The 13,358-nt window shown below is 43.4% G+C and overlaps 1 protein-coding gene and 1 long non-coding RNA gene across 2 annotated transcripts in view; both read left to right on the top strand.

The window, feature by feature from the left end:
• Positions 1 to 13,358, top strand: part of LOC308090621 — a 306,248-nt gene that overhangs the window by 99,736 nt on the left and 193,154 nt on the right. The gene's annotated exons all lie outside the window — the stretch shown is intronic.
• Positions 1 to 13,358, top strand: part of gabra3 (gamma-aminobutyric acid type A receptor subunit alpha3) — a gene marked incomplete at its 3' end in the record, with an annotated part of 197,650 nt that overhangs the window by 117,637 nt on the left and 66,655 nt on the right. Inside the window, exons 4-5 of the mRNA XM_080435861.1 lie at positions 523 to 641; positions 1,302 to 1,369. Coding sequence (XP_080291987.1) covers positions 523 to 641; positions 1,302 to 1,369 — 187 coding nt within the window. The remainder of the gene's footprint in view (positions 1 to 522; positions 642 to 1,301; positions 1,370 to 13,358) is intronic.

Below are 13,358 nucleotides of genomic sequence, written 5' to 3'. Positions count from 1 at the left end.
ACTTAAAGTACCAAAAGTAAAAGTACTAAAATGTTTGAAAATAGCAGATCTACAAGCTCACAACTCGTCGCGATGCGACGCGTTGTGAGCTTGTTGATCGGCTATTTTCAAATAGCCTGGCTATAAAATAGGGCTGAAGTGATTAATGTATGTTTTATAATGTAATAATTTATATCTGCAAAGTAACTGGTAACTAAAGTTTTCAAATAATTGTAGTGGAGTAAAAAGTACAATATGTGGAGTAGAAGTAAAAGTACTGAAAATTGGAAATACTCCAGTAAAGTAAAAGCACCTCAAAATTGTACTTGAGTACAGTACTTGAGTAAATGTACTTAGTTACTTTACACCACTGACGTCATGGTTCACCAAAGTTCAACTACACGTGAGGCAAATTCCGCTTTACCACCGAAAGCTCCTCCATCCATTTTGGTTGCGTAGAATGGAAGCGAATGGGGAGGCAAATATTGTATTCACATGTGTGGACAATGTCCTTAATCACCCCTCCTTTGTGTCTGTCCGCAGGGCGGTATCACACAGAGAGCCGTTGCCCGATGACAGCAGAGACAATATCACCATTTTCACCCGAATCCTGGACAGACTGCTGGACGGTTATGACAACCGGCTACGTCCTGGACTGGGAGGTAAGCCCAACAGATCAGCGACCCCACGAACAACACACAGGACACAGGGATGTGTCGCTAATCACTCACCAACATACCAGGGGCAGTTGACCTTTTTCATGGAAGCCCCTGTTGTCCATGACATGGAGCTGGTTGCTTGTTTCTCTCACAGAATCTGGCAACACCGAGGACTAGCTTCCACGTCGTTCTGCATAAACGGCAGCTCATAAGGGACATTCAGTGCATGTTTGAGTGTCAGGACACTGCATAATGAGGATTAGCGGGAAAAATAACGAACTTTGGAGCTGCTAAAATAGGCGATTTTCGTTTATACACATTACTCCATTATGCCAGTGGAAGGGGTCTCCACAATGGACAACAGGGGCTTCTATGAAAAAAGTCAACTGCCCCTGGTATGTTGGTGGGTGATTAGCGACACATCAAAGCAAACACCTAAAATGACTGGATCTCTCCTTTAAGTACATTTTGATTCCAATACTTTTGTACTTTTATTCAAGTAAATTTTGAATTCCGGACTTTAACTTGTAACAGAGTACTTCTACATTGCAGTATTGATACTTTTACTCAAGTAAAACATTTGAGTACTTTTTTTCCCACCACTGCGCATATGCAGTACTTTAGTTGGCTATATACTAACAGTGATTGTGATTGTGCTCGCAGAGACCGTGACAGAGGTGAGGACAAACATCTACGTGACCAGCTTTGGGCCCGTGTCAGACACAGACATGGTAAGTTTTGGTGCCTCTCTCTGCACTCTTTTTTGGTCATAAATCATCCACTGTGATTTATCGAATCAAACCCTTCACTTTAGCGAACAACAAGCCAGCACTGGCTTTCCCCAACAGAAATGAAAGCACAGAGATTGCCTGCCACTAATTTAGGAAGTCTTTCTAACACAGGTCCTTCGGGGGGGCAAAAAACACTGCTTGTGCATTTCATCATAAACCCTACTGTACTGTAGCTGCTGTCAAAGGAGCAGTGTCAAGCTCTGCATCATGGTATTATAACACTTTTAGACCGTCTTCTCTCAACTTCATTTCCAGGGACCCAGGGTACTGCAGGTTTTTCATTGTAGACCACACACACACACACACACAAACACACACACACACACACACACACACACACACACACACGTTTGTATTACTAACATTTTAGGACGACGATGTAATGAATGCAATTTTTATAATTTTTTTGTCATTTTTAACCCTAAGCACACCAACCCGATCTCACACAACACCGAAAACCCGTGCATAGCCGCCTCGTATCTCCTCCATTGACGTTGATACGTTTTGGACCATGTCTGAGGCGCGCAGACTCAAGCGAACTGGAGTCACGTGAAGCCCCCCCCCGAGCGAGCTAAAGCGAGTTGCCGTCGTTTGAGCCTACTCAGCGCCGTTCGAGTTATATGCCGATAGGCACAGAATTGTAAATCGTGTTGTGGGGACTGCTCTGCTTCCGGGTTGCAACCCGTGTTATTTCACCGTGGGATTCGCGGCTCCTATGCACAGCTTTTTCGGGTTTTCCAGTCGTCTATTTACGGGATTTTCATTCCGTGCTATTTCACCGTGTTCTGTGGAGATCAGGCTGCACACACACACATACACACACGCACACGCACACGCACACGCACGCACACACGCTTTACCAGGTGTGAATAAACATCTGATACCCCCTGAAGATCATCGTCTCTTGTAATGTAATCTAAATTATTCAAGGATGAATTACTTGAAAACTAACACGGGAACCAAACAAATCACAGTATTTACTGCTGTGATGTCCAAATAGAAAGGGGGCCGCGAGTCTATAACAGCACGAAAGAGGTGCTGCTGGAAGACAGCCTCTTAAATAATGCATTCAAGGGCTGTGCTGAAAACTCTTGAACAACAAGGTGCTATATCGATCAAAGACGTGCTTGTTTTGTATTCACCAAGTCTTCAGCATTAGCGTCCCATACTGTCCTCATACTCTGGCACATCATCATCTGCACGGCGTCTCTTTCCGCTGCTGCAAAGATGGGGCAATTAAAACCAGACTGTCGCAGCCTTGATGCGAAAAATACTGTCTCATACTGTAGATCATTGTTTGATTCTTTTAGCCCAGTCAATCCGGGAAACGCATATGTGTGTCATTTTAGATCTTTAGCTATAACCTGTTATTTTATACCTTGGCGATTCAAAAATAGCAGATCTGCAAGCTTGTAGCGTGGCACTCGGTGCCGCGCTACAAGCTTGCAGGTCTGCTATTTTAGAAAAATCGTGAAAATTTGTGCAAATCTTTGAATATATATATATATTTTTTGAAGCAAACATTTGTAACTCAAATCTTTGCTTCTGGAGGTTCCTGGAACAAAATACTTTACAAATGTTCGCTTTAAAAAATACATATTCAAAGATTTGCACACTTTTTCAAAAATAGCAGATCTACAAGCTCGTAGCGCGGCACTCGGTGCCGAGCTACAGGCTTGTATATCTGTTATTTTCGAATAGTCAAAGACGTCTGAAATGACAGAGATGCGTATCCCGGATTGAATGGGTTAACTCAGCAAAAAATTAATAAATGCCAAAATCGTTTCTTTCTTGTGTTCTTAACTCTTCAAAAATATTCAAAACAAACCCAGGGCCTTTCTCTCTGCTTAAATGTCACCGAAATTGTTTTGGTTGGAGAAGAAAGAACAATGTTTGTCCTTTCCTGGCTTGGGACCCAAAACAGAACAAAACATTTCAATTAGTTTCAAATGGTTCGCTCTGTTTCTTTGTTTGTTGTTTAGTTTAGTTTTTTTTTTTTACAGGACTGAATAACAGGATAACAGGGAAGGGCAATGAGGGGAGAAGATAGTTGGCAAGCCAATTATGTAATAGTTGTTGTTGTTGTTGTTGGGGTATTTGCCAAGTACATTTGACATACCAGGAATGCATCCTCTGCATTTTACCCATCCTAACTATTAGGAGCAGACTATTTTTAACAGTGCCCGGAGAGCAGTTAGGGGTTAAGTGTCTTGCTCAGGGACATTTTGACACTAAGCCTGGAGGGACTGAGGATTGAACGGGCAACCTTCCCGATTTCCATGATGGCGTCTCTGATTCCTGATCCACAGCCACCCCTCTTAGATCACGTGGGACAGTACGCAAACCGACTGGTCAAACTAAAAGGAGACCACACCACCAAACTTTCTTTACTAAAGTGCAAATTGTTTTGATCGGTGAATAGATTTTCATAAGCCACATTTACCCATTAAAAAAAAATAAGATATTATAAAAAATATTATACCAGGTTGCTTATTTCTCTCATTAAACATGTCAACGTTTTTAGATCCCATATGGTTGCTTATTTCTCTCACTAAACATGGCAACGTTGAAAGGCCAAATGAGGAACAGTGCCACAGTTCATAGAGATACATACGGTGGCCGAGCACAGTAGGCTATTGCGGGTCGTCTTTAGATCCCATATTTTGAGAGGACATTGAGCCCTCATTGGCTAAAGGACCAGCCAATGAGGAAAAAGTCAGGACTAGCAAACAAGTCAGGACTAGCGAGTGTAGATATAGACCAGGTTTGGCAACCTGGTAAAAAAGAATTAACCCATATATACTTGCTTGTTAACTTACAGTTTTTACGTCAAGAAAGAATTAAGGTGCTACCACTGATGCAGAACATTTCTTGTTTTACTGTTTGTTCAGTAACAGGGGTCTCCCATGTCTCTCCGGCGCTTTAGTAAACAGAAATCACATGTTCAGGGCGGGATACAAACTCCATCCAATCAGGAGCAAGGTAAGCAAGAAATTGGAAGTGATGAAACAACAAAATGAGCAGACATAATTTTATGTTGAAAAGCTTGACTTTAGCCTCCAGCATATGGCTCTATGTTGCACATAGTGTCAAAACAGCTGATTCATACACTTTTAGCAGGCTATTGGTTTATTTAATGCCAGACGGGGAGTGAAAGGATATTTTCAAGCTTTTGTTTTCAAATTCAGTGACAAGAGACTTGAAACTAGTGACTGAAAACATAAAATGTTTATAAAAATGTTTACAAAGGTGATAAAATCAAGTGTATAAAGTCCGGCCAAAACCTTGTTCAATTGTATTGAGAGTCATTTGTTCTGCAGCCATCAGCACTGGCCTGCAGGAGGGGAAATAGCGACATCTGCTGGGCCATCAATAGGAACTGCATGCTTTAAGAGAACCAGGAAATGAGCTTCAATTCCAGCGCTGGTTATTTGGCCCTTGGTTTTGGCTCCCACAGTGTTTTTGTTGTTATGCGTCTCTCTTCTCCTCCCTGAGGAGTTGCGTGTAGAAAAGGCGGCAGAAAACCAGTGAGACGAAGGGTAGGATGGAGACAGAGAAAGAGAGAGAAAGAATTTTCTTTTCTTATAAGATTATGTTTATCGACATCAACTATAACACTAGATAATGATATCTAATGATAACTGTATTTAGTAGCCAGCTAGGCCTTTAGCGACTACAAAGATATCCTGTAGAGTAATCAAGGGTATCCCATAAATGTGAACACCTACTTTGGTTCTGTGCTCGTGCTGCACTGTTGGTGGTCAGGGCAATAAACAGGAATCACAGAAATGCACATGCACGCACGCACGCACGCACGCACGCACGCACGCACGCACGCACGCACGCACGCACGCACGCACGCACGCACGCACGCACGCACGCACGCACGCACGCACGCACGCACGCACTCACTCACTCACTCACTCACTCACTCACTCACTCACTCACTCACTCACTCACTCACTCACTCACTCACTCACACACACAGTAAAATCTTCAATTGGATAAGTTGATGATTTCACTCCTTAAATGGTTAAATTGATCATTTATCCATGTTCATTAGGAGTGTACAAATGGAGCAGGATCTCAGTGCGATCTTTTAATGCATCTGATAAGCCATTGTTCCAACATTGTTCCAACGAATGCTTGCTATCTGGAAAGGGAGTAAAAGAAAAGGCTTAATTACATGTCATATTTGCCTTCCGGTCTTTTTCTTGATGTGGAACCAATGTCGTAACAACTGTTCATTAGCGATGGTTGGCTTGCTTGACCACAAGCCAACATTTGATTTAGGCTACTGTTGCCACAATGTTGGTATGATGGTGGTTCAACATTGTAATTCCACTGCCAACCAAATACCAATGTTGGGCCAACGCATGCCTGCTACAGTATCTTGGTTACTTGTTGTGCAGGCCTGTTAGAATTGCAACCGTGCCAAGCCCAGGTTGAACATACAAAATGTATCACTGAAGCCGCTGGGCAGAAAACCACTGCTTGTTTAATTTTAAGGCTCTTGCAAACTTATTCTGTATTTTTCATCCAAATAATATATATATATTGGATTTCGGAATCAGTGTTCAGTGTCTTTTCACATCCATGTCTGTATGCATCTTGCAGTGTTTTGAGGCGCCTCACTGTGTGTGTGTGTGTGCGTGTGTGCGTGTGTGCGTGTGTGCGCGTGTGTGCGTGTGTGCGCGTGTGTGCGTGCGTGCGTGCGTGCGTGCGTGTGTGTGTGTGCGTGCGTGAGAGAGAGAATAATCAATAGTAATAAATAAGTTGGTCCATCCATGTGCTTGTGCCCCTTGTTGTAAAAGTAAAAAATGTAGCTATTCCTGAGTTTCATAAACTACACCATACCCGGTGAAGTGTGCAGGCGAAAGTAGTTGCAAACGTGTGGTTATTGCACGTCCTCCCCCCCCCGTCGTCGTCGTCGCGGACCCCCCGGGTCCCGTCGCAAACACAGAGACACACACACACACACACATCCGTAAGAATGTTTTCTGTGTACATGCGCGTAAATGAAAGTCCTTAAAGTTTAAGCACGATGTGTGCGTGCTTGAGGCACACACGCGACCCGTCGCGCACGCACGCACACACACACACACACACACACACACACACACACACACACACACACACACACACACACACACACACACACACACACACACACACACCACGGTACATCCTCATGCGGCCAGAGCTGTCCCCCGTCGCGAACACACACGCGTGGCCGACGTGCGAACACAAATAATGTACATTCTGCCACGTGCCTCCCCAACGTGCATGCGCACGTGCGTGTCAGCGCATACACGGCCGCGGAGGCGAGTGTTCTGTGTGTGCAACAGTGTAACGCAGTGGGGCTGTAGATGCGACGCATGCACAGTTTGAGCAGCCACCGTAAGCATGGCGACATTCTTTGACATAAAAATGCGAATAAACAGCTCAGATTTAGTTATATCGAAAAACGGGCTTCGCAGTCCCATGCACATGGTAATGGTCAATGGCTGTGTGCAATTTGAGATCAATAGCTCCAGGCACTGAGGAGAACCGGGCAGAACAATTTTTGGGCTCATAGGTTTGGGCTCAGAGGTTTGGGCTCAGAGGTTTGTGGAATTATAGGAGGATTCTTCCATAACGGTGTCATCCACTGAAAATAGCCGATCTTCAATCTCACATTGCAATGCAATCTGCATCGTGAGTCGTGACATGACGACAACTTGCCATAGAACAGTCAAAGAAAGCCACGGTAAAGAGAAATAATTACGCTACGCCTGGTCGTCTTCACAGGGAATGTAGTGGTCATAGATCTGAATGTAGCGTGAATGTAGCGTGCAGAATAGAGAGCTTCAAAAATATTACGCCGGCCCAGCCCGACAAAAAACTCAGCCCGGCCCGAAGCCCGAGAAATAAATATGTGACAGGGCCCGGCCCAGAGCCCGACTTTTTTATGAACAGCAGCAGCAGCCTTTTTCTCTTCATTATTTTATCGGCTATTCATGAAGAACAATTCACACCTTCTCAGTTGTGCTCATTCTGTTTTTCAAAGTGAATGTCCCGGCAGTTGGATTTAACATTAATTTGGAATGCGCGATGCCTTTGATGTGAGGAGGTGCGCTGATTAGTGACAGACTGACACCTGCTGCTGCAGCACTGCATTTACCCTGTCAAAACACATAATATTAACGTTGACATAACCCAACCCCCCTGTGTGTGTGTGTGTGTGTGTGCGTGTGCGTGTGCGTGTGCGTGTGTGTGTGTGTGTGTGTGTGTGCGCGCGCGCGTGTGCGTGTCTACTGCCAGCCACTGTTCAGGATCAATTGGGTCGTGGAAATTGGTAACCTTCTTTTACATTGTAAAAGAAGGAAAAACAGAGCCACTAAAATAAACCTTGAAACGATCTGGATATTTCCACAGCTCCTTAATCAGCAGATGAATCTATCCTTGCTCTTTATGCGATCTCAGGATTCGATGCACCCCAATGTTTGTTTTGAACAAGTGACAGAACCTTAAAATCTTTATTGGATGATGGATTAAACTAATGGATGCGAAAAAAATAGGACCTATTCACCTGTTTCCTAGGCTGTGTGTTTTCCCCTTCCTGTCGATTTCATTGGATATCATTGGTCATCTGACCAGTTTCATTGGATTTCATTGGATCAAATCGACAGGAAGTGGAAAACACACAGCCTAGGAAACAGGTGAATACTCTTAACCACATGAACAGCATCCCTATTCTGAGAATGTCATAATCCTACTATATAATAAGGAAACCTGTCATCAAAACCTGTCTGTTTTGCCCGGTTTTCCTCAGTGGCTTGAACAATAGGCTCTATGCACAGCAGCCAGGTGTTGCCAATGATACTAATTAAGGCTCTGTTCCATTCTGGTCAAACAGAGTCAGGGTGCTGATATTGTGCATGTTGGCTCACTGGAAACACTCTGCTACACCAGTGGGTCTCAAAGTGTGGTCCAGGGACCCTCATGGTTCCTTGAGGGGGTTCCAAATGGCCCCTTACGGGTGTGTAACCCTGAGAGTGTACAAATGGGTCCATTTGCTTCCATGTGTACACTCTCAGAGTTATGGGGGTCGTGGAAATTGAAAAATCTGAGAACCACTGTGCTACACTAAATGGAACAGAGCCTTCATTAGTATCATTGGTAACACCTGTGAAGGAAGTGATAACATGGCTGCTGTGCATAGAGCCTATTGATCTGAACTTGCGCACGGCCATTGACCATTAGCATGTATGCACGCAACTGCGATGGCTGTTTTTCACTTTCCCAAAACGTAAGCTGTTTATTAGCGGGTTTTCTTTGTAAACAGCGAAGATTCTGAGTTCGGGCTATGGGATCTGTCATCGCCATTGTTGCAGCCCTGCAATCTGTGGGATCATCTCTAGCTGCTAAAGGGCTACAAACGGCCACACAGAACACACACATGCCGCAAACTTATAAAAGGGCTTTATAAGGACTTTACAGCCCGTGTCCACACACACACTGCGTTTTATGAGTGGGAGGGTGCTTTGGATATCATCTTCATATAGCACTAGCATGCAGATTAACACATGCACTGTTCGAATCCAGGTTGTGTTATTAGCACTCATAGCTTAATTAGCTCAAACAGCTTAAACCGGACCGGTCACACCTGGGTTCCGTGGGGGGTAGATGAATATTCTGCAAAAATAGCAGATCAACAAGCTCACAGCACGTCACGAAGTTGATCGGCTATTTTCAGTGAAGAGATTTGATGTAGAGAGGAATAAAGGAGGGGACTAAAAAACCTGTAAGAGTCCCATTTCTACACGTTCTTCGATACCTCTTGTGCCTCCATCACGTTGTCTCCCTCTCTGCTCTCTCACTGTCTAGACTCTCGCTCAATTAAGTAAACATACCAGCGGGAATGAAAAGGGAGAATTTTCTAGTCCCCGGGGGGGAGGGGAAATTGCTTTTACCCAGCAGATGGCTACTCAGGCGGCTCAGATGGAGCTGTTATGGAGGAGTTATTATGTCTTGCTCACGGACACTTCGACACATAGACTGAGCGAGCCGAGGGCCGAACCGGCAACCAATTCCAAATCCCACATGGCCTCTATAACCAGCTACAGTCGCTTAAAGAGTATTGCACAGCATAACAAAGACTATTTCTTTTTTAGCCCTTTTTTTTTCTCCCCAATTTAGTCGCTATGCCAATTAAGTCCTCCCAGTGGTGGAAAAAGTACTCAAATGTTTTACTTAAGTAAAAGTATCAATACTGCGATTTAGAAGTACTCTGTTACAAGTAAAAGTCCGGAATTAAAAATGTACATAAGTAAAAGTACAAAAGTATTGGTATCAAAATGTACTTAAAGTACCAAAAGTAAAAGTACTCACATGTTTGAAAATAGCCTAGGCATAAAATAGGGATAAAGTGGTTAATATAGGTTTTATAATGTCATAATTTCTTCAAAGTAACTAGTAACTAAAGTTTTCAAATAATTGTAGTGGTGTAAAAGTACAATATTTTCCTCTGAGATGTAGTGGAGTAGAAGTAAGAGTATAGAAAATTGGAAATACTCAAGTAAAGTAAAAGTACCTACAAAATTTGCTTAAGTACAGTACTTGAGTAAATGTACTTTCCACCACTGATTCCTCCCCACGCACATTTCTGTGTTGTCACTGCTGTCGCATCCTATTGACTCACCTGCCAGTGAGGAGCCCCCACCAGGAGGACGTAGAGAGCCTTCGTTCCTACTCCTCCCGCCCAACACTCCCCGCTGACAGGTGCCGCCCCCCAGCCCGTAGGAGTACGTGCAATGACCGATATCACCCTCCTCCCCCGTCCGGCTCCCTTCCCTCCCCCGAACACGGGGTCAATTGTGTTCGTGTAGACGTGTAGACGTGTAGACAAAGAGTTATTTCTTGGTGTAATTGCGGCACATAGCCTGTGAAATCGGTAGGTTACCAGTGACACAGTCGTCCGTATCAGAAGTGTGTGGTGAATTTCTTAATGTATTACGTTTAAATTAATACAAATGACATTAACCCATTGAGGCCCGAGGTTCCGATTCTCGCAAAATGTCTTCTAAATGGTTAAAACGGTTTTCTGAAAAACGTATGTTTCTATATCAGTGGTTTTCAAACTTTTTCATCTCAAGGACCCCCAAAATTATATGTATTTGGCTGCGGACCACCATCTCAATTTTTTTTTTGTTCCAGAGAACCCCAGAAGCAAAGAATAGTGTTCGCTTTTTAAACAATAAATATTCAAAGATTTGCACACATTTTCACGTTTTTTCATAAATAGCAGATCTACAAGCTCGTAGCGCGGCACTCGGTGCCGCGCTACGAGCTTGTAGATCTGCTATTTTTGAATAGCCAAAGTGTAAAATAATGCTTTTTAGCTCAAATCTAAAAATGACACAGATGCGTTCCAGGTCTTAATGGATTAACCCATTAAGACCGGGAACGAATAATCTGTCATTTTTAGATTTCTTTGGGCTATTCAAAAAATAGCAGACATACAAGCTCATAGCGCGGCACCGAGTGCCGCGCTATGAGCTTGTAGATCTGCATTTTTTTTGTAAAAATCCTGGAAAATCGTGGGGGGAAATCGTGCACATTTGTAACTCAAAACTTTGCTTCTGGGGATTCTACAAATGTCTTCTAAATCCTAACAGTTTTTTTAGAAAAAAAAACGCATGTTGCTATAATTTCTCAAACATTATATGTATTTGGCCGTGGACCCCCATCTCAAAATATGTTGTTTCAGGGACCCCCCAGAAGTTGTAACAGAGTAAAAAAAATCACTTTAAAAAGTATATATTCAACGATTTTTCAAAAATAGCAGATCTACAAGTTCATAGCGCGGCACTCGGTGCCGCGCTATGAACTTGTGTATCTGCTATTTTTGAATAGCCAAAGATATCTAAAAAATGTCACACAGATGCGTTCCCGGTCTTAAAGGGTTAATCAGAGATTGCGGAGGAAAGCTAATTGGTCACATTAGCCGGGTTTGCAATGCCAAACGTGAATAAACTTGGACCGCGATTGACCCACACTGCTTTATAGTATCTGACCATGGACGATCTCAAAGGACTTCTCTTGTAATGCAGGAAGTCAACACTTTCCAGGGTCTACCTATATTCAGCTATGAATATAGAGCCCGTCTGGCAAGCAGAAGGTCCCCAGGATTGAGCCCCCTGTGAGGAGCACTCAGTTGGGTGAAAGCTGACTACTTAATTTCCCCTGTGGGATGATTTTTTTTCCCAATTACTTATTATTATCATTACTGAGAAATCTGACAAATGTATTCTTGACTCTCAGAATGGTATTATCACGCTACTGTCAAATCCTATAGTCTTTTTTTTGTTGTACGAAACCATTCCGGTGAAAACAGTGGTATAACCCAGTGGTTCTCAACCTGTGGGTCGGGACCCCCATGGGGGACCCCCACATGATTTGGGGGGGGGGGGGGGGGACCTTTAAGACAAAAAAAGAAAGAAAAGAAAAAGACCATTACTGCATCAAAAGTGATCAACTACTATAAAAACTGGTCAAACATGGGCTATTTTGTCAAATAATATAAGGCAGAGAGAATTGTGAAAATAGCAGATCTACAAGCTCACAACGCCTCGGCGTTGTGAGCTTGTAGATCTGCTATTTTCACAACATTCATCTGGTGGAACCGAGTCAAACTAAACGCAATGCCTCAACTCAAATATGATTATTTTGGGGGGTCCCCAGCTCAAAATGTGATTATTTTGGGAGGTTGCAGCCTGAGTTGGTTGAGAACCACTGGTATAACCTATAACACAAGTATAATCTTTTTTTATAAAAAGTGGTGATGTTTTTCTTTCTTTTAATGTAATGTGTTGTGCCTGTGTACTCTGTGTCCGTGACGATAACTGAATTGAACTGATTAGCTCGTTGCCCTGTCAGCCGCATCCACCGAATGTGGGTTATGGTGTTGATGATGGCGGTGCCTTGAAGGGGAAGGAGAAGAACGCGCGCACACCTCCTTTTGTGTTACACTCTCTCTCGCTCTCTCTTACCTGTCCTCTCTTTCTCTCTCTGTCACTCCTTCTCTTCCTCTCCTGTCCTCTGTGAAGAGAGCGTTAGCGTTAGCCTGGTCTGCGTGACACGGTTTGTGTCTTGGATGGCCTCGATCTGACAAGGTTGATCTGATGAAATACGGGGGCTATTTTGCTGCGTTACGTACAGGTAGCATGCAGAACCGTGCTTTGACTAAACCTGTCGGTTCTGGTCTAAGAGGTGAACTTGATCTCACTGAATGTCTGTTCACATTTTCACGACGACATTGAATCGTGTTACCCTTTTTTCCTTTTTCTATCTACGAGAGCTACTGGCTCAAGAATGTAGAAATAATATGTCTTGTCAACCTGTCTTGGATTTAGCTTTCCCTACGTTGATCCTTCCATTTTGCATCCATGGTTTTCTTAATTGTTGTTATTTTTTTGGGGCGGTGCAACCGCCCCTATATGTGAGGTTTGGACATCGACATTCGCTGCACTGTGATTGGCCACCATTGTACCCCCCCCACCTATTGTACCCCCCCAACCCTGCGCTGTGATTGGCCACAACTATTCAGGACTGTGATTGGCTAGTGAACACATGACACATGTGCATAGCCCTATAAATAGGACTATGCACTTAAAAAAAACACTTTTTTTTGGTTTGCATTAACTTAAAAAAAACACATTTATGTTTTTTTTTAAGTTAGGGGTGTACAATGGTTGGTCCACAATATTACTTTTCTTTAAGTGAACTTCCATCACTGTGATGACCACTGTGACCACACCGCCCACTTCACACTGGGTGTGATCTTATTATTATTGTTTTAACATTATAAGTCCTGGTTTAATTAACCCATTAAGACCGGGAACGCATGTGTCATTTTTAGATTTCTTTGGCTATTCAAAAATAGCAG

This window comes from Gymnoscopelus braueri (genome assembly GCF_963280865.1).
Source record: "Gymnoscopelus braueri genome assembly, chromosome: 8".
In the NCBI taxonomy this organism is placed as follows: domain Eukaryota; kingdom Metazoa; phylum Chordata; class Actinopteri; order Myctophiformes; family Myctophidae; genus Gymnoscopelus; species Gymnoscopelus braueri.
Note: the sequence above shows the minus strand (reverse complement) of the source record. Positions and strands in the feature narration are given on the sequence as shown.